General features: G+C 52.8%; 1 protein-coding gene across 4 annotated transcripts in view; it reads left to right on the top strand.

The window, feature by feature from the left end:
- The window catches only part of RASGEF1C (RasGEF domain family member 1C), a 183203-nt gene that overhangs the window by 130237 nt on the left and 29445 nt on the right, over positions 1-23521 (top strand). For 3 of the 4 annotated variants that reach the window (XR_010112159.1, XM_055112916.3, XM_055112918.2), the window contains 6 exons: positions 6690-6890; positions 7617-7691; positions 16926-17015; positions 18626-18728; positions 19208-19287; positions 19370-19465. Coding sequence is in view for 3 of the 4 variants with exons in the window: in XM_055112916.3 (XP_054968891.1) it covers positions 6690-6890; positions 7617-7691; positions 16926-17015; positions 18626-18728; positions 19208-19287; positions 19370-19465 (645 nt within the window). In the remaining variant the exon portion in view is untranslated. Of the gene's footprint in view, positions 1-6689; positions 6891-7616; positions 7692-16925; positions 17016-18625; positions 18729-19207; positions 19288-19369; positions 19466-20886; positions 23502-23521 lie in introns of those variants that run through there. The other variant, XM_055112919.2, reaches the window with a different exon arrangement.

Here is a 23521-nt window from a genome sequence, read left to right as displayed (position 1 = left end):
GGATGGGTGGGTGGGTGGATGGGTGAGTAGATGGAGGGTAAGGTGGATGGGTGGGTGGGTGGATGGGTGAATATATGGAGGGGAAGGTGGATGGGTGGGTGGGGGGATTGGTGAGTAGATGGAGGGGAAGGTGGATCGGTGGGTGGGTGGATGGGTGAGTAGATGGAGAGGAAGGTATATGGGTGGGTGGGGGGATGGGTGAATATATGGAGGGGAAGGTGGATGGGTGGGTGGATGCATGGGTGAGTAGATGGAGGGGAAGTTGGATGGGTGTGTGGGGGGATGGGTGAGTAGATGGAGGGGAAGATGGATGGGTGGGTGGGTGGATGGGTGAGTAGATGGAGGGGAAGTTGGATGGGTGGGTGGGTGGATGGGTGAGTAGATGGAGGCGAAGGTGGATGGGTGGGTGGGGGGATGGGTGAGTAGATGGAGGGGAAGGTTGATGGGTCGGTGGGTGGATGGGTGAGAGGGTGAATGTTAGAGAGGAGGAAGCAAGGGTAGGTGAGTGAATTGACAGTTCTGTTGGGGGGTTGGGGGTCACTGTAAAAGAGGTGGGTGATAGCAGCTGGGTGAAGAGATGGGGACAGGTGGATGGGGATGGATGAGTGAAAGTGAATGGTGTACCGATGGGTAGGCAAGTGGATTTGTGAGTGGGCAGATGTTAGAACGAAGGAAGGGGAGAGGAGTGAACTGATGGATCTGGGGTGGGTCACTGTATAAAAGGGGAGGTGGGTGGTAGCACGTGGCTGGAGAAGAGGTGAGTGTGGGGATGGTGGGTGCTGGGTGGATGGTATACAGGGGGTGAGACCCCAGTCTCCTGTTTTGTTCTCTTTGACCCCCAAGGGTCAGCAGTGAGGTCTGTCCTATGACCAGGGAGATTTGTCCTGCCCGATGTTGGAGCCATGTCTTGGTGGGGCTGGGGGAAGCCCTCGCCTGGTTCCCCTCGGGAAACTAGTAGCACCTATCCACCTGGAGAATGCACAGGTCTGTCACCAGGCTGTGTAGTGTGGACTGGAATAGGAGTTCCCCAGTCCCAACCTAGGCCCCGGCTAGTAGTGCTTCCCCATATCTCTGGTGACCTCAAGTTGCCCTTCCACAAAAAAGCATGCACCCCAAAGAGAACCTTCTCTGGGCACTGCCTCTCCTCACTGGGCGCTGCTGTGGACTGTGGGTTGTTCCCCTCCTGGCGCAGAACGGTTTGGGACGGAAGAGCCCTGGAGCAGACTGATGAGGCAGGGCCTGAGACCCAGCTTGAGCCCACCCAGATCCGGACTCGGAAACCACAGCTGCGTGACCTCAGGCAAGGTGCTTTGCCTCTCTGAGCCAGTTTCCCTATCGGTAAAACAGGATAATACCTGTCCCCACCACACAGCTTTGCAGTGAGGAGTCCCTGAAGTCAGGTGTGTGCTTGCTTCAGCACTCACTAAACGAGGGCTATGAGGAGAACAGATGCTTCCCCAAATCAGGCATAGGAGCTCTGTTTCTTAAGTTTTACAGATCTTTCCTTGTGAAACATTTCAAACACACGAAAGTGAAGAATGGTTACCATGCGCTCCTCTGTCCTCATCACCCAACTCCAACAATGTTTTGCCGAACTGGTTTGTCCTGTCCTCTCACACATTTTGCTTTCCCACAAGTTAGCTGTAAGCAAACCATAGACATAGGCTTTGCTTCCAAAATATTTCAGCATTATCTTTTTGAAAGATTTCTCACACAAGGTGGAAGAAAATGATAGGAAGTGCTGTGTGCAAGATAAGGAGGTGAGCACAGGTCTTTTCAGAGCTGTGTGTCTTTGGGCAAGTTACTTAATCTTTCTGGGCCGTGTCTTTCTGTAAAAGGGAGGGTGATCATTCTTCCCTCACAGGGCTGTGAGGGAACCACAGAGCTCAGGGCCGCAGAGGAGACAGCAGTGGGCTCCCCATCAGAGTGACAGTGAAAGGTGGCACCTTCCTCTTTCCCCCGCCCACTCCCATGTCGTCGCTGTGCTCCACACCAGCTCTCGGCAGCTGGAGCAGCACTGGAGAGGGACTGAGGAGGCCATTCTCCATGACCGTGGTTCTGGGGAGTCCTGGGAAGCCTTCCCAGCATCGGGCCACCCTGTGCTGGGCAGCAGACCCAGAGGAGTGTCATGGCAGCCCAGCCTTTGTGGGGCTTCCGGTAGGTTGGACGCAGTAGTTAGAGCTCAGGGAGGCCAGTGCCAAGGCTGAAGGAGGCTCAGGGAGCCAGGGAGGACCCCAGTGCTCTGGCCATACCCACTGGGCCAGCCACAGAGGAGGCCGACTCAACAGGCAGCCCCTCTCTGAGGACTGGTCTTGCTTTTTTTTTTTTTTTTTCTGAGACGGAGTCTCTCTCTGTCACCCAGGCTGGAGTGCAGTGGCGTGATTTGGCTCACTGCCACCACCACCTCCTGGGTTCAAGCGATTCTCCTACCTCAGCCTTCTGAGTAGCTGGGATTACAGGCGTGCACCACCACGCCCAGCTAATTTTTGTGTTTTTAGTAGAGACAGGGTTTCACTATGTTGGCCAGGCTTGTCTCGAACTCCTGACCTCGTGATCTGCCCGCCTCGGCCTCCCAAAGTGCTGGGATTACAGGCATGAGCCACCGCGCCCGGCCTGGTCTTGCTTTCTAACTCGCCCACACAGACTGTCTGGGGAACTGACCACCGCCCTCTGAGGCTCCCTCTGTGGCAGAGGTGGCAGAAAGCTGACATAGAGGACAAACCAATGGAGGGAGCAGACCCCTAGGGGTCTCACGAGCTCCTGCGTCGGCTTTCTGCCACCTCTGCCTGTTATTCAGTAGGCAGGAGGACATCAGCCCTAGGCTGGCTCAGGAGGGAGTCTCCTAGAATTTCAGAGAACAAAGGCCAGTGCTCATCTAGCCTCACCTGGTCAGGGACAGGGGTTCCAGCTGTGAAATGCCCAGTCCAAGAGAGCTTGGAGGCACCTGGAGAGCCGTGGCTGCCGCCCAGGCCACCGTCGGACGACTCCGCATTCACACCCGGCTCTATGCACGCAGCAGATGGCTTGTGGAAATAGAAGGAAACGTGGCTCCAGACCACCCAGCCTCCCGGGCAGCCTCCCAACTATGATCAGTGCAGAGAGAGGGCTTCAGCCCGAGGCAGGAGGGGCAAAGTGCTGCTCCACCCCAGCACGGCCTGGTGCTTCATAAACGTGGACCCACGATAGTGACGAGGGGATGCCTTGACATGCTCGGTGGTTCAGGTCTCTGGCCCTGCCCTTATCTACCAGCGAGATCTCCAAGCTCCTATCCACGAGTGTGGAGAAATCAGTGAGAAAATGAGAGGAGGCCAAGGAGCAGGGCAGATAGCATACCCACACTCAGAGGGGGCATAGAAGAGTCAGGAAAGAACAAACAAGCTAGAACCTAACATCACTGGAAAAATCGAAATAAATTAGCAAGCAGGAAAGGATGATTATTTGGAATGAATATTGGTTCATTCAACAGTAACAAATCTTGCTAAAGTATCTGTGTTTTTAAAAAATAAGGCAATCTCGTGGCCCTATCAAGGGGTAGGCACAGACACCCTGTAGCCTTGATTTTGGCACGGGCCTGCAGTCCGCCCTGACACCCTGCTGGAGAGAGCGTCTGACTGTCAGCAGGTGAAGGCGGTGTTTATCCACGCATTCAGCAGACGCTGGTGGACACCTCCTGTGAGCCAGCTACGGCCCTTCATGAACACAGGGCAGCCCGCAGTTGCCTGTGTGGAGCTTGTGGTCCAGGGAGAGGAGATGCACGTGAACAGAATCATTTCCCTGACAGCTCTAAAAGTGGTGTGGCAGAAGGGCTCACAGCACTGAACACCAATGGCCCATCTGGGGAAACAGCACTTGAGCTTCGGTCCAGTGGATGAGGAGAACGTGCCAGAAGGGAGAAAGCTGTCCAGATCCTGCCGGGGACATGGGGAGTGGGGACATGGGGAGGGTGGGAAGGAGTCAAAGGGGCAGAGGAGTGACCTGTGTCCAGAGCACAGAAGGGGAGCAAGGGCGCATAGAGGCCACCAAGCCTGGCCAGAGCTGACCTCGGGGCCTCAGAGTCACGCCAGGGCTCCTATCTTTGCACAAGCCATGGAGGCATTTTCAGGAACAGGGAGGCAGCGATCAGATTTGCATTTTGAACAGACCACTGTGGCTGCAGGGTGGAGAGAAACCGGCGTGGATGCATTGGGGGCATTAAGAAGGCCAGTGCAGCAGAGAGATGACAGTGGCCTGGCCTCCAGAGACAGTGGTGGGATGCGCAGAAATAGAAGAAAATGAACTAGAGAGGGGTGGTGATGGCCTAGAGGGGCATGAGGGAGAGGGCGGGGTCGAGGATGGCACCAAGCCTGTGTGTCTGGTGGCCGACGCGCTATTCCCCAACACTGGGAATACCAGCTTTGGACAAGGAGAGTCAACCTCCATTTGCTGTGCTGGGCAAACAGGACCGTGGGCCATATGACGGACCGCCGCCCATATGACTCTGGAGATCAGAGGGAGACTGCAGGTGTGAACCAGAACAGCCAGGAGCTAAGTAAGAGTGAGAAGAGAGGCCTAGACAGAGCAGGAAGAACCCCGAACCCCAGCATCTCACGACAGTGAACACAGGCAAGCCTGCAGACAGCCCAAGGCAGGAGCAACCAGGAGGCTGAGGCGGAGGTGGCCAAGGAAGACGCAGCCTGAGAAACGGCCACTGGCTTTGGTGACAGGAGGGCCCAACAAATTGACTGATGGGAGTGGCAGCCAGGTGGAGTGATCCAGGAGTGAGTGGGGGTGAGGAGACGAAACAGCAGGTGTAGCCACTCGTGGGACTCTGGCTATGCCTGGGAGAGAGACAGGAGGTCCGTGGAAGGGCCAGGGCCCACAGGGGACTGACCGTGCCCCTCAAGGCTGGCAGTGGCTGCGCCCCACTCCCCATCTTCCCAGCACTCAGATGAAGCCCTGGGAGGCAGTGTGCCGACCACAGTTTTGGACACAGCCTTCCTGAGAGGGGTCGTTCCTTCCATGGGCCCCCCGCCCCCTACCACGCAGAGGAAGCAGGCCACTTCAGTTACCCAGCGTGGAGCCTAGTTTCCCTGGCCTCTGCTCCCGACAGTACTCATCCAGGTCACCCTATGCGACTTCTTGGATAGGACCACCATCGAGACAATTGGGTCATTTCCTCCCACACTAGAATAACAGCTCCACAGGGCCGCAAGGTCTGTGCTGCCGCCGCTGTGCCATGAGAACCCAGCCCTGCTCTGGGCACACAGTAGGTGCGCAGTAAGTGCCCATCCCCACCAGCCAGCTCAGACGCACGGGCTCTTGCTTTGGGCCACATCATGGGCTGGGTACAGGGATGAAAGGCCGTGGCCACCCCTCAGGGGCACCTCCTCTCCCACCGTCAAGGAAAACCTAATTATTTCCCCTCGGAAACCCCTATTTCCAAGGAAGTGCCATCAGACCGGCTGGGTTTGTTAAGGTAGCCATCCTCATGTCCTCAAGGGTTTTGGTCTAACTCAGAGTGAGATGCAACCCCCTACAGCCAGGAGCCGGCCTGGGAACTGGCAGAGGCAGTGGTGGGAGCTGGAGCCTGGTCCCCAGCGATGGCGCACCTTCACTGGACAGGCTGCTGCTCCCAGAGGCCTCGGGAAATAACGAGGGGTGGCAGTCGGCATCATCAGGTCACTTCAGAGATTGCAGGGAGTTTTCCTTCACGCGATTCTGAGACACACAGAGCCTGCAGTGAGCGGTGGGCAGGTGTGGCATCTGCATGCTGGCTGTGAGGGTCTGGGGGCTCCGACTGCTCCGGGGGGCCTCAGTCAGGGCCCTGGGGTGCTGCTGCTGTCTGAGGACGCTGGAGCCCTGTGCTCTGGTGGCGGGATTGGCAGTCGTCTGGCACTCCTATGGCAGTGGGCAGCTGTGGCAGAGCCTCAGATGGGAGGAATGGGACAGGACATGGCTTAGCCCTAAGCCTAACTCTCAGAGCACGGGCCAGGTGCAGAAGGCGCCCACTGGTTAGCCGGGCAGTTGTCCGACTCTTCTATCTGTTGCCCATGGAAGGAACGACCCCTCTAAGGAAGGCTGTGTCCAAAACTGTGGTCGGCACACTGCCTCCCAGGGCTTCTTCTGAGTGCTGGGAAGATGGGGAGTGGGGCGCAGCCACTGCCAGCCCTGGGGGGCACAGTCAGTCCCCCGTGGGCCCTGGCCCTTCCACTGACCTCCTGTCTCTCTCCCAGACAACAGCACAGCTGGTCGGGGAAGGCCGAGCTGGGCCTGGGAGATAACAGAGGCCCCATTAAAGCCAAGCCAAATACCAGTCGTCTGCCCCAGGCAGGGCCCATGCCATGTCTCCCGCCTCTCTCCCTTTCTCTGGCTTCCTGGCCGTGCCCACCCCACTCTACCCCACTGCCCCAGACAGCTGCCCCCGGCCCCCGTCACCCTCCCTGATGTGTGCTCCTCTTGGCTCCCACCCACAGATGGGAAGCCCTGCAGCCTTCACCCCAGATCCCTTGCCAGGTGGCCCCACCCTGGCCGGGATTGGGTCCTGTTTCGGGGTAGGGGCAGGTCCTGGCCCCTGCGCTGGTACCTGGCCTTTTCTCCAGAGACCCTGAGGAAAAGGCCCTCCCTTTGGAGCCCAGGTGGCTGCCTGGTTCCAGTGTTAGAGATGCAGAGATGGGTGTTCAGTCCTGAGCGCCCTTCTTTCCACCCACCAGGCATACCGGAAGAGGATGCATCAGCTCCTACAGGCTCTGCACCAGAAGCTGGCGGCTCTGCGCCAGGGGCCAGAAGGTCTGGTGGGTGCCGACAAGCCCATCTCCTACAGGACCAAGCCGCCAGCCTCCATCCACAGGGAGCTCCTTGGTGTCTGCAGCGACCCCTACACACTGGCCCAGCAGCTGACCCACGTGGAACTGGTGAGCCGGCCCAAACCACCTTCCTCACCCGGGATTCAGCAGGACCCACACAGATACACTGTGCCCTCCCTGGCTTCCCAGAGCAGCCCCACAAGCTTGTGAAGGAGGCCCTGGCCTAGCCTCGAGCATGCACTGGGCCCCTTGTGGATGCAGAGGCCAAGGGCCCACCCCAGGGAGAGGGAGGCTGGGGCGGGTTCTTCCCTTTGAGACTGAGGGTTGATGGCGACCTCCCTGCTCTCCGGGCACTCTTCAGCGCGCTCCCATACGCTCGCTCATGTCTCCATCACCTGGCCAGGCAGGCCCTGTACACAGAGGAAACTAAGGCCCAGAAAGGTGAAGCGACTTGCCAACGTCACACAGCAGAAGGGACAGAGCCAGGGTTTGATTCTGACCCAGATGCCATGCTCCTAGCCACCAGCCCCTCCACCCCGCAGAGGAAGCAGGCCACTTCAGTTACCCAGCGTGGAGCCTGGCTTCCCTGGGCGTCACGCCTCATAGCATTGCTCCGTGCCCCCATGAACCGGGAAAGGAGGGGCTGCCTCCTCCAGGGAAGGCGCTGAGCTCTGTGACAACCTAAAACAGGGTCTGCAAGCCCCAGTGGGGAGGGCAGTTGCAGAGTGACTGTTGTGAGGAGGACTAGGGGCTGGGGCACCACGGCAGGCCCCCCAGTCGACACCCCCTCCCCATACCTTCCCTCTTTTACCCACTCTTCACCCTTCCCTGCAGGAGCGGCTGCGGCACATCGGGCCTGAGGAGTTTGTTCAGGCCTTTGTGAACAAGGACCCTCTGGCTAGCACAAAGGTAGGAGGCTCTTACGGGCTGTCCCAAAAGTGACCCTCACCCAGTGACTGGCCGCTCTCCGGGGAGCCCGCGAGCCTTCTCTGGGCGAGCGCTGGAGTGGCCCAGCGTGGGACAGGTGGGCTCGGGGGGGCCCTGCCCACTCCGCCACGCCCCTCCAGCTCGGGGGCGCACCACGACAACCGAGTCCCGAGTCCCCGGAAAGCCTGGACGTGCGGGACGTGGGGGTCACCCACCCAGCGAGGGCGGAGGAGTGGGCCAGGAACCAGGCCGTGGGCCGCGCTGCTCGGGTGGGCCAGGACCCTGGGCAGGGAGGAGGGCGGAGGGCCCCCTGGCGCGCTCCGGGACCCCGTGCGCCTTCCCGGTGCGTTTCGGTGGGCGCCGGTGCCCTCCAGCGGCCACGCGGGGAAGCGCGGGTTGCTGCGCGCTGCCCGGGATGGGTAAGGGAACTCCTGGGGCCCGGTGCTCAGGACACAGCCCACGCACCCGGATTTCGATCCCGCCCTTCTGGGAGCCCAACCAGCAGGGTGCCGGTGCCTCCCACGGGCTAAATCCAAGCCAGAATTGCAAACATTGTGCCTTCTGCCCTCACACCTAATAGAAGTACAAACTATGAGTTTGCATTTTCACTTCTCAGATAAGCAAAAGTCACCTAGCAGGTTAGACACATTGTGAAAGGCACACTCCACGTGGCTGCTGGGGTGAGGCTGGCGCAGCCCCTTTGGAGGGGAGACTGGCACTAGCATCAACGCTCTAAATGGACTTTCTTGACCCCAAGTTTCCATACCTACGAATTTATCCCACAGATACACACCCATGTACACGAACATGCACGGACGAAGATATTTGGGATAGACAGTATTTATTATGGCCAAACACTGGGGGCAGATTGCCTTATCACCCATGGGGACTGGATTACAAATTATGAAACGTCTGTAACTAGAATGTTGTGCAGCTGTGAAAGGGAATAAGGTGGACAGAACAATCTCCAAGACCTATCCCTCCAGGCACTGAGAGAAAACGGTAGAGGGAAGGGCAGGGGCAAGAGTGTGTGACCATTTGGGTAACAAAAAAAGAGGGTAACACAAAACCATGTATGTTGCCTGTGTCCGTCAGCACTCTCTAGGAATGCTGACTGCTCTGGGAATTCGGAACAACTGTGGTGCTGGGAGGCAGGAACGGGAGGGAGATTTTTTTTCTTTTTTTGAGACGGATCTCACTCTGTCGCCCAGGCTGGAGTGCGGTGGCGCGGTCTCCGCTCACTGCAAGCTCCGCCTCCCGGGTTCACACCGTTCTCCTGCCTCAGCCTCCCCAATAGCTGGGACTGCAGGCGCCCACCACAACACCCGGCTAATTTTTTGTATTTTTAGTAGAGACAGGGTTTCACCGTGTAAGCCATGATGGTCTCGATCTCCTGACCTTGTGATCTGCCCGCCTCGGCCTCCCAAAGTGCTGGGATTACAGGCGTGAGCTACCGCGCCCGGCCGAGATTCTTACAAGATTGTTTGGTTTGGGGCCATTTCCAAATATTACTTTTTTATTGTGAAATACATCAAGACGACACATGACATTTGTTTTATCCCCCCTACTGTAGATGAACATTTGTGTGTCCAGCTTTTTGCTGTTATAAATATTCCCACAGTGGACATTCTTACACCCGCTGGTATACACGAGTGCACATTTTCTGTAGGGTGTCCGTTCTCAAAAGGCTCAGGATCCCTTTATACTCTTAAAAATTATTAAGGACCCCAATTAACTTTTGGTTATATGGATTATATTTATCAATATTTATATTAGCAATTAAGATTAGCTTTTTTTTTTTTGAGATGGAGTCTCACTCACTTTTGTCACCCAGGCTGGAGTGCAGTGGTGCAATCTCGGCTCACTGCAACCTCCACCTCCCGGGTTCAAGTGATTCTCCTCCCCCAGCTCCCCCGAATAGCTGGGACTAAAGGTGTACACCACCACACACGGCTAATTTTTGTATTTTTTTAAATGTTTATATTTTTATTAGAGACGATGTTTCGCCATGTTGACCAGGCTGGTCTCAAACTGCTGACCTCAAGTGATCCACCCACCTGGGCCTCCCAAAGTGCTGGGGTTACAGGCATGAGCCACTGAACCTGGCCCTAAGATTAATTTTTTAAAATATTTATTCAAAAATAACAATAATAGCCAAGCAGTGGCCCATGCCTGTAGTCCCAGCTACTCAGGAGGCCCAGATAGGGGGACTGCTTGAGCCCAAGAGTTCAAGTCCAGCCTGGGCAGCATAGATAGCAGGAACCCATCTCTCTAAAAACAAAACAATAAAAACCCATTACATGGTAACATAAATAACATATTTTATGAAAAATGATTCTTTTTCCACAATAGGAAATTACTGAGAAGAGTGGCATTGTTTTATAGTATTTTTTACAAATCTCTTTACTGTCTGACTTAATAGAAGACAGCTGGATTCTTTTCTCTGCTTCTGCATTCTGTCTCTTGACATAGTTTTTTGGTTGAAGAAAATCCAACCTCACACCAATAGGTAGCTGGAAAAGGGAGGAGTATTTTACCACCTTTTCAGATAATTGTGAATATGCTTCTTTGATACCACACTAAAACTCAGCAAGTGATAGCTGTTGAAGATTAACTACAACATGAAATCTGAAAAGATATCAGTGAACTTTCTGTACTCTGATGTTGAAAGCCATTGGTCTGTCTTGAATCTTGATGCACGATTTTGTGACATCATACATTGGTCATGCGGGAAAATATGGGTTCACTGTGTTAGGCAGATCTTGCAAGTGTTGGCACATTTCCTTGTACAACATTTTAGAAAGCACATGATTATTACTCTTAGTGTCATTTTTAAGTCTGTAAGTATCGGGAAGCTGTCAGACTCACAGAGGCAGATATGTGTCTTACAAGTTCCCAGTTTTCTCTTGAAAGCCTTAAGGTTATCATTGGCAACAAATATTGTCAATTTTTCTCCTTTTTTAAATGACTAAGCCAAGAACTTTCAGTTTTTATTTTTTAAACATCATTTAACAAGAAAAACATTCAACCAAATTAAAAAGAATTAGGTTGGATTAATTTGCAATCAAATAATCACCTTAAAATATCAGCCCTTCTATTTAGGGCCAAGGAGGCCAGTAGTTCCTGTTTGAACGGCAGAATTGCACAATTATTTTTACCTATATCTGATGGCACAAAAAAATAAGTCTTACAGCTTCCACTGACACCCTCCCCACCCTCCAGAGTAGATAGAGTTCATACAATTGCATCTTAGGTCAGTACTCAGGCTCTTAAAAATCATCTTATATTTTTAAATATAATACAACTACTCTGGTAACAAGAATACTTGCAAATACCTTAGATGATTGCATGACACATTAGACCGCTCAAAGAAACAGCAAAGATGAAAAATAATGTACAAGAATTATAGTCCCTTGTTTATAGAAACCATCCAAATAAAATATTTTCCCTAATTTCAATTGTTCTTCTTTAAATGACAGGTTCATTTTGTTCATTTTCAAGGAAATGTCAGCCAAACACTGAAGTCTGCATTACCACAGTGCGTCTAGGAGTCCTTCTTTAGAGCAGAAACGGTGCTCCAAGAAAACAGTGGCCCGTTCAGCTCACGAGGGAATGAAGTGCTTTCCCTCCAGACAACCAGCACACTTTCTGTATGCAACAGGAGGGCTCCTTGTGCACAAACCGTTACGTCACATAGAATATGGAAAACCTCAGAAATCTAGACTGAATAAAAGTTAAAAGTTTTGCCTCATTTAGGGCATTCTTAAGTCACACTCCCTTTTTTCTTCTTCTGGGCAATTTTCCCCACCATTGCTTTTGCACCATCCGTACAAATTTCAACACAGTGGAAAAGGCAGTAACATTGTATTATGAAAATAGCCAGCCGGGCGCGGTGGCTCACGCCTGTAATCCCAGCACTTTGGGAGGCCGAGGCGGGCGGATCACAAGGTCAGGAGATCAAGACCATCCTGGTTAACATGGTGAAACCCCGTCTCTACTAAAAATACAAAAAATTAGCCCGGCGTGGTGGCAGGTGCCTGTTGTCCCAGCTACTCGGGAGGCTGAGGCAGGAGAATCGCTTGAACCCGGGAGGCGGAGGTTGCAGTGAGCCGAGATCGTGCCACTGCACTCCAGCCTGGGCAACGGAGCGAGACTCCGTCTCAAAAAAAAAAAAAAATAAATAAATAAATAAGCACAGGACTCCATATTTTTCCATTACGTCCAGTGTGTATTTATTGTATGTCCTGTCTGCTTGTTGCTGGTTTAATGAATGTAATTTACTTTTGTATATCAAGTTTAAATTTGACAACATCGTAAATTCTTATTAATTCTAATAATTTGTATTCTTTGGGGTTTTTCACATAGACAGGTACATCTGAGAGTAATGACAGTTTTGTTTCCTCCTTTCCAATCCTTATTCTTTTTAGTTCTGTGGTAGTCATAGAATAGAACCCTCCACAAATAGGAATTAGACAAGAGTGATAGACTTTAATCTATCATTTTAAATCTCTGAAATGTTGAGATTGTTTGTTATTGCAGAGTAACACTACCCAATCTAACTTTTTTGTTTTTTGTTTGTTTGTTTGTTTTCTTGAGACGGAGTTTCACTCTTGTTGCCCAGGCTGGAGGGCAATGGCATGATCCCAGCTCATTGCAACCTCCGCCTCCCGGGTTCAAGCGATTCTCCTGCCTCAGCCTCCCGAGTAGCTGGGATTACAGGCATGTGCCACCACGCCTGGCTAATTTTGTATTTTTAGTAGAGACAAGGGTTCTCCATGTTGGTCAGGCTGGTCTCGAACTCCCGACCTCAGGTGATCCGCCCGCCTTGGACTCCCAAAGTGCTGGGATTACAGGCATGAACCACCACGCCCGACCTGACTAACTTATTGTGCTAACTTGCACCTCTGGTACAATGTCAAATAGAAGTATTGATAGCTGGCATCCTTATTTTATCCTAATTTTCAAAGGAATGCTTTTAACGTGTCCCAGTAGAGTATGATGTTTGCTACAGGATTTCTTGAGATGTCTATTATCAGCTTAAGGAAGTATCCTGTTCCTTCCTAGTTTTCTCAGAATTCTCATCATGAATGGTTGTTAAATTTCATTTATTTTTTCTGGATCTGTTACTCACATATTCTCTTCTCCTTTAAACTGTTAGCTGATTATTTATATTAGTTTTTAAAATAAATGTTTCTTTTGTTTGTTTTGGGTTTTTTGTTGTTGTTGTTGTTGTTGTTGTTTTTGAGACAGAGTCTTGCTCTTTTTCCCAGGCTGGAGTACAGTGATGTGAACACAGCTCACTGCAGCCTCAACCTCCCGGGCTCAAGTGATCCTCCTGCCTCAGCCCCCCAAGTAGCTGGGACTACAGGCACATGCCTCCATACCTGGCTAATTTTGGTATTTTTTGTGGAGACAGGGTTTCTCCATGTTTGCCTGGACTGATCTAGAACTCCTGAGCTCAAGAGATCTGCTTGCATTGGCCTCCCAAAGTGCTGGGATTACAGGTGTGAGCCACCTCACCTGGCCTAGTTTTTTATTGCTGTTGTTGTTTGAGATGGAGTTTTGCACTTGTTGCCCAGGCTGGAGTGCAATAGCACGATCTTTGCTCACTACAACGTCCGCCTTCTGGATTCAAGAGATTCTCCTGCCTCAGCCTTCCAAATAGCTAGGATTACAGGTGCCCACCACCAAGCTCAGCTATTTTTGTATTTTTAGTAGAGATAGGATTTCACCATGTTGGTCAGGCTGTTCCCGAACTCCCGACCTCAAGTGATCCACCCTCCTCGGCCTCCCAAAGTGCTGGGATTACAGGCGTGAGCCACTGCGCCAGGCTGTTTTTTTAATCAATGTTGAACCAACTTTGCATTTCTGAGATAAACGAAACTGGGATAAATGAAATCATTATCTTTTTCACACATCCCTGGATTTGGTTTGCTAATGTTTTAGGATTTCTGCAACTATAATCGTCAGTGAGACTGAACTGTTATTTCCCCTTCTGATACTGTTCTTGTGTAGTCTTTGTTTCTCTTACCCTGATCTCTATTCTTCCTGAAAGACTGGAATTACCTGTTCTTGGAGCATTTTGTAGAATTAGCCAGTGGAACCATCTAGGCTTGGTATTTTCTTTTTCTTTTTCTTTTTTTTTTTGAGACAGAGTCTCGCTCTGTCGCCCAGGCTGGAGTGCAGTGGCGCTATCTCGGCTCACTGCGAGCTCTGCCTCCTGGGTTCACGCCATTCTCCTGCCTCAGCCTCCTGAGTATTTTCTTTGAGGGATGACTTTCGTGTACTGATTCAAGGTTATTCTTGTTTGTTTGTTTGTTTCGTTGTTTATTCTTGTTATTGATTTAATGGTTTTAGGACTATTTAGGTTTTATGTTTCTTCTTTAGTCTGTTTTGTAATTTATATTTTCCTAGGAATTTGGCCATTTCCCTAAGTTTCCAAATTTATAGACATAAAATTATTTGTAATATTCTCTAGGTATCTTTTTAATTTCTTCACATCTACATTGATCCATCTCTAGTATTTTGATTATTTACACCTCTCTTTGTTTCTTCATCAATCTTATCCGAGGTTCATCAATTTTATTAATGTTTTCAAATAAAGATCTTTTGACTTTGTTGATTCTGTAGACTGCAGTTTTTTTTTACTATTTCATTTCTTTCTTCTCTACTCTTTATTATTTCCTTCCATCTACTTTCTTTGGATTTATACTGTTTTTCTTTTTCTAGTTTCTTATGCTGGATGTTCAGCTTGTTTTTATCCTTTTCTAATAAAAGCATGAAAGATGGTTGATTTCTCTTTACATAAATTTTTATTTACAGCCTCCAAGTTTTATTTTTTAACATTTTCATTATCATTCTAATTCCATTATGATTTCATCTTTGAAACATAGATTATTTCAAAAAATTTTTTAAGTTTCTGAACATTTGAAAAGAATGCGTATTCTCAAGTAGTTAAGTTCAAGTTTCTGTGTTTGTTTATTGCTTCAAATTGTGTTCTTGAGATTCGTATTCATCCTGGGTTCTGTTTTGTTTTTCTTTTTCAATCTCCCTAACCTGTCATGTGTGTTAAAATCTTCCACGTGACTGTAGGACTCAACTTCTCCTTATAAAGAACTTCAGCTTTCTGATTGTTTTTGCCTCCATATATTGAACCTATGTTACTAGCTGCAATCAAGTTAAGACTTGTGACATATCCCTGATGAGCTGACCCTTTTATCATTATGCAATTACTCCCTAACTTCTCCTAAAGCGTTTTGCCTTAGGGTCTTTTTTGTTGCCTTAAAGTCTATTTTGTTCAATGTTAATATAGTTACGTAACATTTATCAGATATATATTTTTCTTTTTTTTTACTTATATCCTTGTGTTTGGAGTGTATCTCTTGAAAGTGGCAAGCAGCTGCATTTTTTAATTACAGTGTTGTAATCACTAATCCATAAGAATTTGTTCTTGCTATCTTCTGTTGTACTACATAGTTATCTTCCTTATCTGTTTCCTTTTCCTCCTTCCTTTGCTTCCTTTGAATGAATAGGTTCCCCGTTCCATCTTCCCCTCTATTTATTGAAAGTTACCCTGGCAGTTTTTTGGGCATTTTTTTTTTGTTTTTTGTTTTTGTTTTAGTTTTTTTTTTTTTTTTTTTTTTTAGATGAAGTTTCGCTCTTGTTTCCCAGGCTGGAGTGCGGTGGCACAATCTCGGCTCACTGCAACCTCTGCCTCCCGGGTTCAAGCGATTCTCCTGCCTCAGCCTCCTGAGTAGCTGGGATTACAGGCAACCACCACCACATCCAGCTAATTTTTGTATATTTAGTAGAGACAGAGTTTCATCATGTTGACCAGGCTGTTCCTGAACTCCGGACCTCAGGTGATCCACCCACCTTGGTCTCCCAAAGTGTTGGGATTACAGGCATGAGCCACTGCGCTCGGCCTACCCTGGCAGTTTTAACAAACACATTTAGGTTAAGTTTCATCTTTTAAATGGTGGTATATTACACAGTGGAAAGTTCTAAATCCATTTAAAAATTTTGTTTCCAAAGGATATGTTATGGCACAGGGAAAGGTTCGCATAGCAAGGCATGGGAATATATATGGTTATGATAGAAGCATGCATACACACAGCTGGTGCCCATTCCTCCCGGCAGCTACAGCACCGAGTGAGGGAGTACAGAACCGTCGCTCCCGGGGTAAATGCAAGGTTAGGCTCCTGTGAGACTCTCATCACAAGGCTTTTGCCAGCGGATCAATATATCACCTTGTTTTATGTGTGCTTATGTTTAAAGACATTATTTAATATAAATTATTGATTACTATTGATCTCATGGCTAACAGTGCTATTACTCACAGCTGAATGCTGATGTCACACACATTTTCTCTGTGAGGCACAGAGCAGCCTTTGTGCGCGTGGGAATACTAGACGGCACTTCAGCACCATGCTTGGGGGCCTTTCTCACCAATGAAATTATCAGCAAAAAGCATGAAAATGCAAAGGACATGCTACTCAGTAGGCCAAGTCTGAGCGTGTGATGCGGGACAGAGCATTGCTTAGCCTCCTCTGGAGATGCTCGCGGACGCTCATGACTTCGATATTTTTGCCACCGCACACGTGTGTACAGATGACCACGAAAGTGACACAAGTTTTTGGGGTTACGAATACATTTTAGAGAGCAGGCAAATTTGCAAATACAAGATCCAGGAATAATGAGGTTTGTGTGTGTGTGTGTGTGTGTGTGAAGTTACATTTTAAAATGTATTTTTAGCCAGGCGCAGTGGCTCACGCCTGTAATCCCAGCACTTTGGGAGGCCGAGGTGGGCGGATCACGAGGTCAGGAGATGGAAACCATCCTGGGTAACACGGTGAAACCCCATCTCTACTAAAAATACAAAAAATTAGCCGGGCATGGTGGCGGGCGCCTGTAGTCCCAGCTACTTGGGAGGCTGAGGCAGGAGAATGGCGTGAACCCGGGAGGCGGAGCTTGCAGTGAGCCAAGACTGCACCACTGCACTCCAGCCTGGGTGACAGAGCGAGACTCCATCTCAAAAAAAAAAAAAATGTATTTTTAAAAGGACTGAAAGTGTACATACCAAATCTTTGGTATTTCTGGATGGTTTGGGGGTTTTAACATTTCCCAGATCGTAAGGATCATGAACTGACTTCATATTCTAAAAGATGATAGACAAAAAGGCTCAGAATGTGGTCCTGTGTGGTGTGTTTTTTCTAGCCCTGCTTCAGTGACAAGACCAGCAACCTAGAGGCTTACGTGAAATGGTTCAACAGGCTGTGCTACCTGGTGGCAACTGAGATCTGCATGGTGAGTAGACAGCCAGGGTGGGCACCACCTGGCATAGCCCCAGGCGGCCGGAGTTGGGAGGAGCCCACGGGGGAAGGAACCGGAAGGACACCTTGAGTCTTATTCATTTCTAAGTCCAAGGCCAGGCTGGGCACCCCTCCAGGACTCCAGGTGACACCAGCTTTCCTACAGTGACATTTCCCTCCAGGTGGAACCCAGGCCAGATCCACCGGCCAGGCACAGAGGGTGCTGGAGAGGGTTTGCTGAAGGAGTGAGAGGCCGTCACTCCCAGCCCCAGTGGCTCTGCTCTCTCCATCTGTGCCGGCCTGCCTTGGGGAGCCTGGCCTGCAGCGGGCCTCGTTTGGCTGGCTCGGGACCTAGAGGTGGATGAGAGCCGACCTTTGAGCACTGGGAGATGCACGTAAAAGCCCGTGGTTCTAGCTGCTCCTGGAAAGCAGCAAGACTCAGCAGCCTGGAGCCAGACGTGCTTGTCTCTGAGTCGTGGTCCCGCCTGGCCACACCCACCCGTCCTCCTCCTTGCAGCAGAGGGACCCTCCTCTGAACCCACTCTCTCACCTTGAGCTGAAGCCCAGGGGGCTGCTCATCTCAGGGCCAGGCTGGAGGCAGCGCTGGGCCAGGCTGGGCTCTCCGCAGCAGGTGCTGAGACTGAATATGGGGCACATGTTCATGAGGGGTCCACACCTGCGGAGAAGAGTAGAGAGGAGGCGGCCCCATGCGACGTGGCGATAGACACAGGAGTTGGCCTCTGTCCCCCACCTGGCTCAGCCCCCATCACAGGGCGGGCTGCCCTTCAAAGGACAGGGCCAGCCTTGGGTGCGCAGCTCTCTGTGGCCAAGACAGCCCCTGGAAGGGGGTTTGGTGACACATCTCAGAGCACAACACCCCACTTCTTGGTGGCAGTAAAGACCCCTTGCTGCATCTTTGGTAGGCAAGCAACACCGACCTGTGTGGAAAGAATGCAACGCGGGCCCCACCGGCCCAGCCCACTTCCTACCCTCACGCCGCTGGCTGCAGGCGAGAGGGCCGAGCCTGGGCGAAGCCTGGCCTGAGCCCCCCAGGGTGCCAGCTGCAGCCCAGGATGGCTGGGGAAGGACACGGTGTGGTTCTGCGCATCACAGGGGTCTGAAGTCCCGAGCGCCTGGCCACAGACAAGGGTTTACCAGTCACGCAGTTGTCAGATGGAGAGAGCGGAGGGGCTGCTCGAGGGACAGGCCGCAGGGCCAGCTTGTACCCCAGTGAGGGGAGAAAGCCCAGGGCTGGGGGCACGTGGGTGGGGCTCTCTAATTCAGGGGAGGAGTGGGGTGGGAGCTGGGCCCAGAGGGAGGAGGGCGCTGGAGGGGAGCCATGGAGCCTCTCCTGAAGGTGCCTCTCAGCAGCTCCAGGGCTGCAGGGGGTACCCGTGCCCCCACCGGGCCCACCCAGCCCTCTGTGGCACTGGGCTCTGCCGGCTCAGCCCATGAAGCGCTCTGAGGCCCAGTTTACCCTGAGCCTCAAGTGCCTCAGCTGTGCAGTGGGTTAGAGAAGGCGAAGAGGGCCGGGTGAGGGGAGCGGGCCTGGTCAGGGCAGGGTGGAGGCGTGTCACCACTGAGGCTCTGCCGCCCTGTCCCCAGCCAGCCAAGAAGAAGCAGAGGGCCCAGGTGATTGAGTTCTTCATCGACGTGGCCCGCGAGTGCTTCAACATCGGCAACTTCAACTCCCTCATGGCCATCATCTGTGAGTGGGCTGGCCCGGCCTGCGGGCCCCAGTGCACGGGTCCCCCAAGAGGCCGGAGTGGGTGCAGCCAGGCAGGCAGAGTGCAAGCCAGGGCCCGCCTCTGAGCAGCGGGAGGGCGTGGGCCGGGCTCTCTGAAGGCCTGGGCAGCCCCATGTCCCCACCTCAGAGGTCCTGGGGAGCCGCCCCTTTTGAGGCAAGCCCAGCCCCCTCGGGATGTTTGGTGAGGGCTTGGTGGTATGTCCCCAGACCCAGAGAGAACGAGGGCCCAGTGCAGGTGCTCGGTACAGAATGGGACCAGCATGGTGGCAGCAGGCCCACCTGACCATGATGTCCACCAGCACCCCCTCACCCACCCACCATGTGACAGGCTGAGCCCTGCAGACCCCAGCCCTGGTCAGGGTGCAGTCCAAGGGGCTGCAGCTCCGCAGAGGCCCCCCTGTCCCAGGAGCAGCCCTCTCCAACCCTCCTCCCTCTTCCAGCCGGCATGAACATGAGCCCTGTCTCCAGGCTGAAGAAGACCTGGGCCAAAGTGAGGACGGCCAAGTTTTTCATCCTCGAGGTAAATGAGGCTGCTGGGCTGCCGGGTGCCTCCGGCCACCCCCTGGACAGAACTGCCCACACGCCTCCCTGTCTCCTTCCAGCACCAGATGGACCCAACAGGGAATTTCTGCAACTACAGGACAGCCCTGCGAGGGGCGGTCCACCGCTCCCTGACGGCCCACAGCAGCCGAGAGAAGGTAGGTCGGGGCCACGTTGGCCCAGGGGGGCTGCGGCAGGGAACCTGGGTGCTGGCTCAGAGTTCACTTGCTGCAGCTCCTGCCCCCTGCAGCATCAGTAATAGACAGCCAGGTCTCCTTGCTTGCATGCCTCCAGCGTGGGGAACTCAGCACCTCCCAAAACCTGAGGGAAGCCAGCCTCAGACAGCTCTGACTGATAGGAAGTGCTTCATGAGGGCCTGAAGCCGGGCTGCCTGGGGTCATCCTTTCTTGGGGGGCCACGCGAGTGAGGCCACTTTGTCTTCTGCTCACCAGTTCTTCAGAGCCCCCGTGGCCTCTCCTCTCTTCTCCTGAGTCAGCGGCCCCAGCCCTGCCCTGCCACACTACAGTTTCCAGGCTCCTCCCCACTTGGGGCCCTTTGGTCCCTAAACAGCTGCATTTGTCAAAATTTCTTCGGTTTCAGATAAAATTGAGGTGCCAGGTACACAGGATCTTCCACCTCCCTGATTGTAAACGTAATACTTTTATTTATGTGGCCTCAGATCACATTTACATTTTTGGCAATCACTGAACCAAGCTTTTTCCTCACCCAAACTCCCTGTTCACAGCTCGTATTTTTTTTTTTTTTTTTTTTTTTGGAGATGGAGTCTCTCTGTGTCGCCCAGGCTGAAGTGCAGTGGTGCAATCTTGGCTCACTGCAACCTCCACCTCCTGGGTTCAAGTGATTTTCCTGCCTCAGCCTCCCAAGTAGCTGGGATTATAGGCACATGCTACCATGCCCGGCTAATTTTTGTATTTTTAGTAGAGGCGGAGTTTCACCATATTGGCCAGGATGGTCTTAAACTCCTGACCTCAGGTGATTTCCCTGCCTTGACCTCCCAAAGTGCTGGGATTACATGCGTGAGCCACTGCGCCCAGCCACAGCCTGTATTCTTATATCCCTGCATTTGTGGGGCCTTTGCGGACCTGATCAATTTTATTTTTCCTCCAAATTCTACTCATGGCCTGTGGTACAGAGAGTCATGCACAGGCTCTGGGATTGCAATGATCCTCTGGCTTGAAACCTGTTACCATCCTGATGATTAGAGTTGTTCATCTCTATGGAGAGGAAACTCCAAGACTTGTTGTACCTTTGAAGGCCCGTGCCATGCAGGAACATTAGTGGGATCAGGTCCCTGCTGTGGTTCGTGCATGTCTGTCTCCAGCTTGAGGATAATAGAACACATCGCTGTTGTTGAAATTCAGGTGCCCCTGGAATTGCACTGGAGGGAAGCCAGGGGGCAGGTTAGGGAAGCAAGCTGAGGTGTGCACGCTTGTGCCACCTGCCGGGCCTTCTTGGCCCTCCACCCAAGGGGCAGACACCAGCCACATGGATGGCTCTGTCCTGTCCAGCTGGCCTTTCCTGTTCAGGCTGTGAGTGTGTCAATGCCTCTGGGTCCCAGGCAGGGATCTGCTGCAGAGGGGAGCAGCACCCAGGGATGCGAGACCTCAAATCCCAGGGCAGGTAGCGGCCTGCCAGGAGCCGGAGCCCGGGAAGCCAGACAGCAGGGGTAGGAACCTCATGTCACTGAGCACCTGCCTCATTCCAGCCACTTGGCCTCCATACCCCAACTGAATTCTGACAACGACTCTATGGGGGCATCAGCATTGCCAATTCCCAGATCAGCAGACTGAGTCTCGGGCGGGAGACCTCACTAGTCCACTCACACTGCAGGTAGGTGGCGGAGCCAGGATCACACTCCAGCCTGTCAGGCTCTGAAGCTCGTGGTCTGCACACCGCCAGGCTGCCTCCTGTTCCCAGGCAGTGGGTGTGTGTGGTGGTCGCAGGGCACTGGCTACGGGCCTAGGTTGGATGCAGAGTCGGTGTACAGGAGCTTCGTGCCGAGCTGGGCTGGGAGCCGTCAGCCATGGCCTGGGCGCTCCGCACTGCTTCCTTCATCTCCGCTGGGACACAGGGGCTGTGGGGCAGGTAGACAGACTGGGATTCGGATGCCTGTGTTCTGAGCCCCTTCCAGCTCTGGGTGCTGGGATGCTGTGCATTGGTGCTGGAGGCGGGCGGCTTACAGCTGCGTATTGACTTTAACCGCATTGTCCTCTAACTTCCAGAGAGAGACGGGTCTGGGCTAGGCCCACAAAAGCTGCTTTATGGGTGGAGAGGGGTGGAGGGGCAGAGGGAGGGAAGGAAGGAGGAAGGAGAAAGGACACTTAGAGTGGTGCTCACAGCTTCCTGGTGCCCCAGATGAGTTGATGGGGCTGGGAGATCTCGGTGGTCATAGCACTTTAAGCTTCCTTCCTGTCTGTGGGCGGCAACTGTCTGCCCCTCTCCCAGTCTGTGTCACAGGGCCCACTTATCTGCGTGACCTCCAAGCTGACCGGGGCTATAATGAAACTTCTCACGTCAGAAGCAAGGGCAGTGGATTTGCAGATACAAAGGCCTGTTTGGCTGCTGCGAGGGCAGGGAGACCAGGTCAGACCAGGGGGGTGGCCTTGAGTGGCGTGGCCGTGGCGGAAGGGGTGAGAAGTGCTCACGTATGGGACGCGCCACCTCTTGAGGACCAGCTCAATGCCACTGCCTCCAGGAAGCCCAGACCAGGCCCCAGAGGAGCCTCCTCTGTGTGCGGAGTCCCACACTCCTTAAACCCCCTCCCTGTCTTGGCGCGTCTCCCTATTCCAACACAGTTCAGCTGTCCAGAACCCGCACTAGGACTGGGGACTCAGCACCACTGAGGGAGGGCACAGACACAGACCACCCCCACAATCCCCCCCCACCACTGATCCCGGCACAGTGAGGAAGAGGTAGGACGGGGCACTAGGGCAGAGCCACCTGGGACTCAGCCCTGCTTCCGCTGCTCACTGCTGTGTGAGCTTATGCAAGGTATTTAACCTCTCTGGGCCTCAGCTTCCTCATGTATAAATGGGGTCGTAAGAGCCCTGCTTCACATGTAAAGATGGAAAGTAATCCTGTGTATAGCTCAGCAGTGAGGCACGCAGGCTTGATAAAGGCATAAGTAGCGGGCTCTGTGGGAGCACAGATGGAGACTAAACCCAGCCGGCAGTGGGGAGTTGGGATTAGCAAAGATTTGCCAGATGAGGCCTCCTCATTTTGTAGGTTACTCCTACAACTGTGTCTCCCACTACAATGAGGTCAGGAGTGAAGAGTGTGGGGGGGCCTGCACGCAGCCCGCAGCCCTTCACAGGCGGGGTCCATGAGCCTTCCGTTTCCTTCGGGCAGTGGAGCAAGAATTGCTTTTGGTCTAACAGTAAGTGCATCGGGATCAGATCTTAGCATCAAGAAAGACAGAGGGGGACAAATTGTTAAATTTTTTTTTTTAAAAGAAGGAGGCCACCTTGGGAGGCTGAGGCGAGCAGATCACAAGGTCAGGAGTTCGACACCAGCCTGGCCAACATGGTGAAACCCCCGTCTCTACTAAAAATACAAAAACTAGCCGGGCGTGGCGGCAGGTGCCTGTAATCCCAGCTACTCGGGAGGCTGAAGCAGGAGAATCACTTGAACCTGGGAGGCGGAGCTTGCAGTGAGCCGAGATCACGCCATTGCACTCCAGCCTGGGCGACAGAGCGAGACTCCATCTCAAAAAAAAAAGGAGGCCACCAAATTTCAGAACAGTTGATGCACATCTGTTCCATGTGTCTTCAACAGTGTGTTCAGCAGGGACTGCACCTCCCGGTGCCCACGAGCCTGTGGACCTTTGGATGGGGATGGGGTAGTGGGGGCCTACCAGCCCCTCCCAGAAGGCAGTGGAAGGAATATTCAAGGGTCATCGTGACTGTGCATCTCTTACCCAGCCCCAGGACGGGCGGCGGCACCACGGCGCTCTGCAGGGTGATGCACGCCTGCTCCTTTCTTTGGGGTCCTTATTGCCCTCCATGGTGCACAGGAATTCACCTCGTAACCCGTGAAGCCCCAAGGCCCCGGCTAGCCCAGGAAGTCTCCCCTGCCCTCTGCATCCTGGGATCGGGTCTGAGGTCCCTGGGGCAGCTATCTGCTGGCAAGGCTGCCGCCCGTCCTGGAGCCCGCTGTGTGGAGGGCCGGCTGGGGCCGACCTGCCCCCTCTTTCT

This window comes from Pan paniscus, chromosome 4, assembly GCF_029289425.2.
Source record: "Pan paniscus chromosome 4, NHGRI_mPanPan1-v2.0_pri, whole genome shotgun sequence".
Classification (NCBI taxonomy): Eukaryota; Metazoa; Chordata; class Mammalia; order Primates; family Hominidae; genus Pan; species Pan paniscus.
Note: the sequence above shows the minus strand (reverse complement) of the source record. Positions and strands in the feature narration are given on the sequence as shown.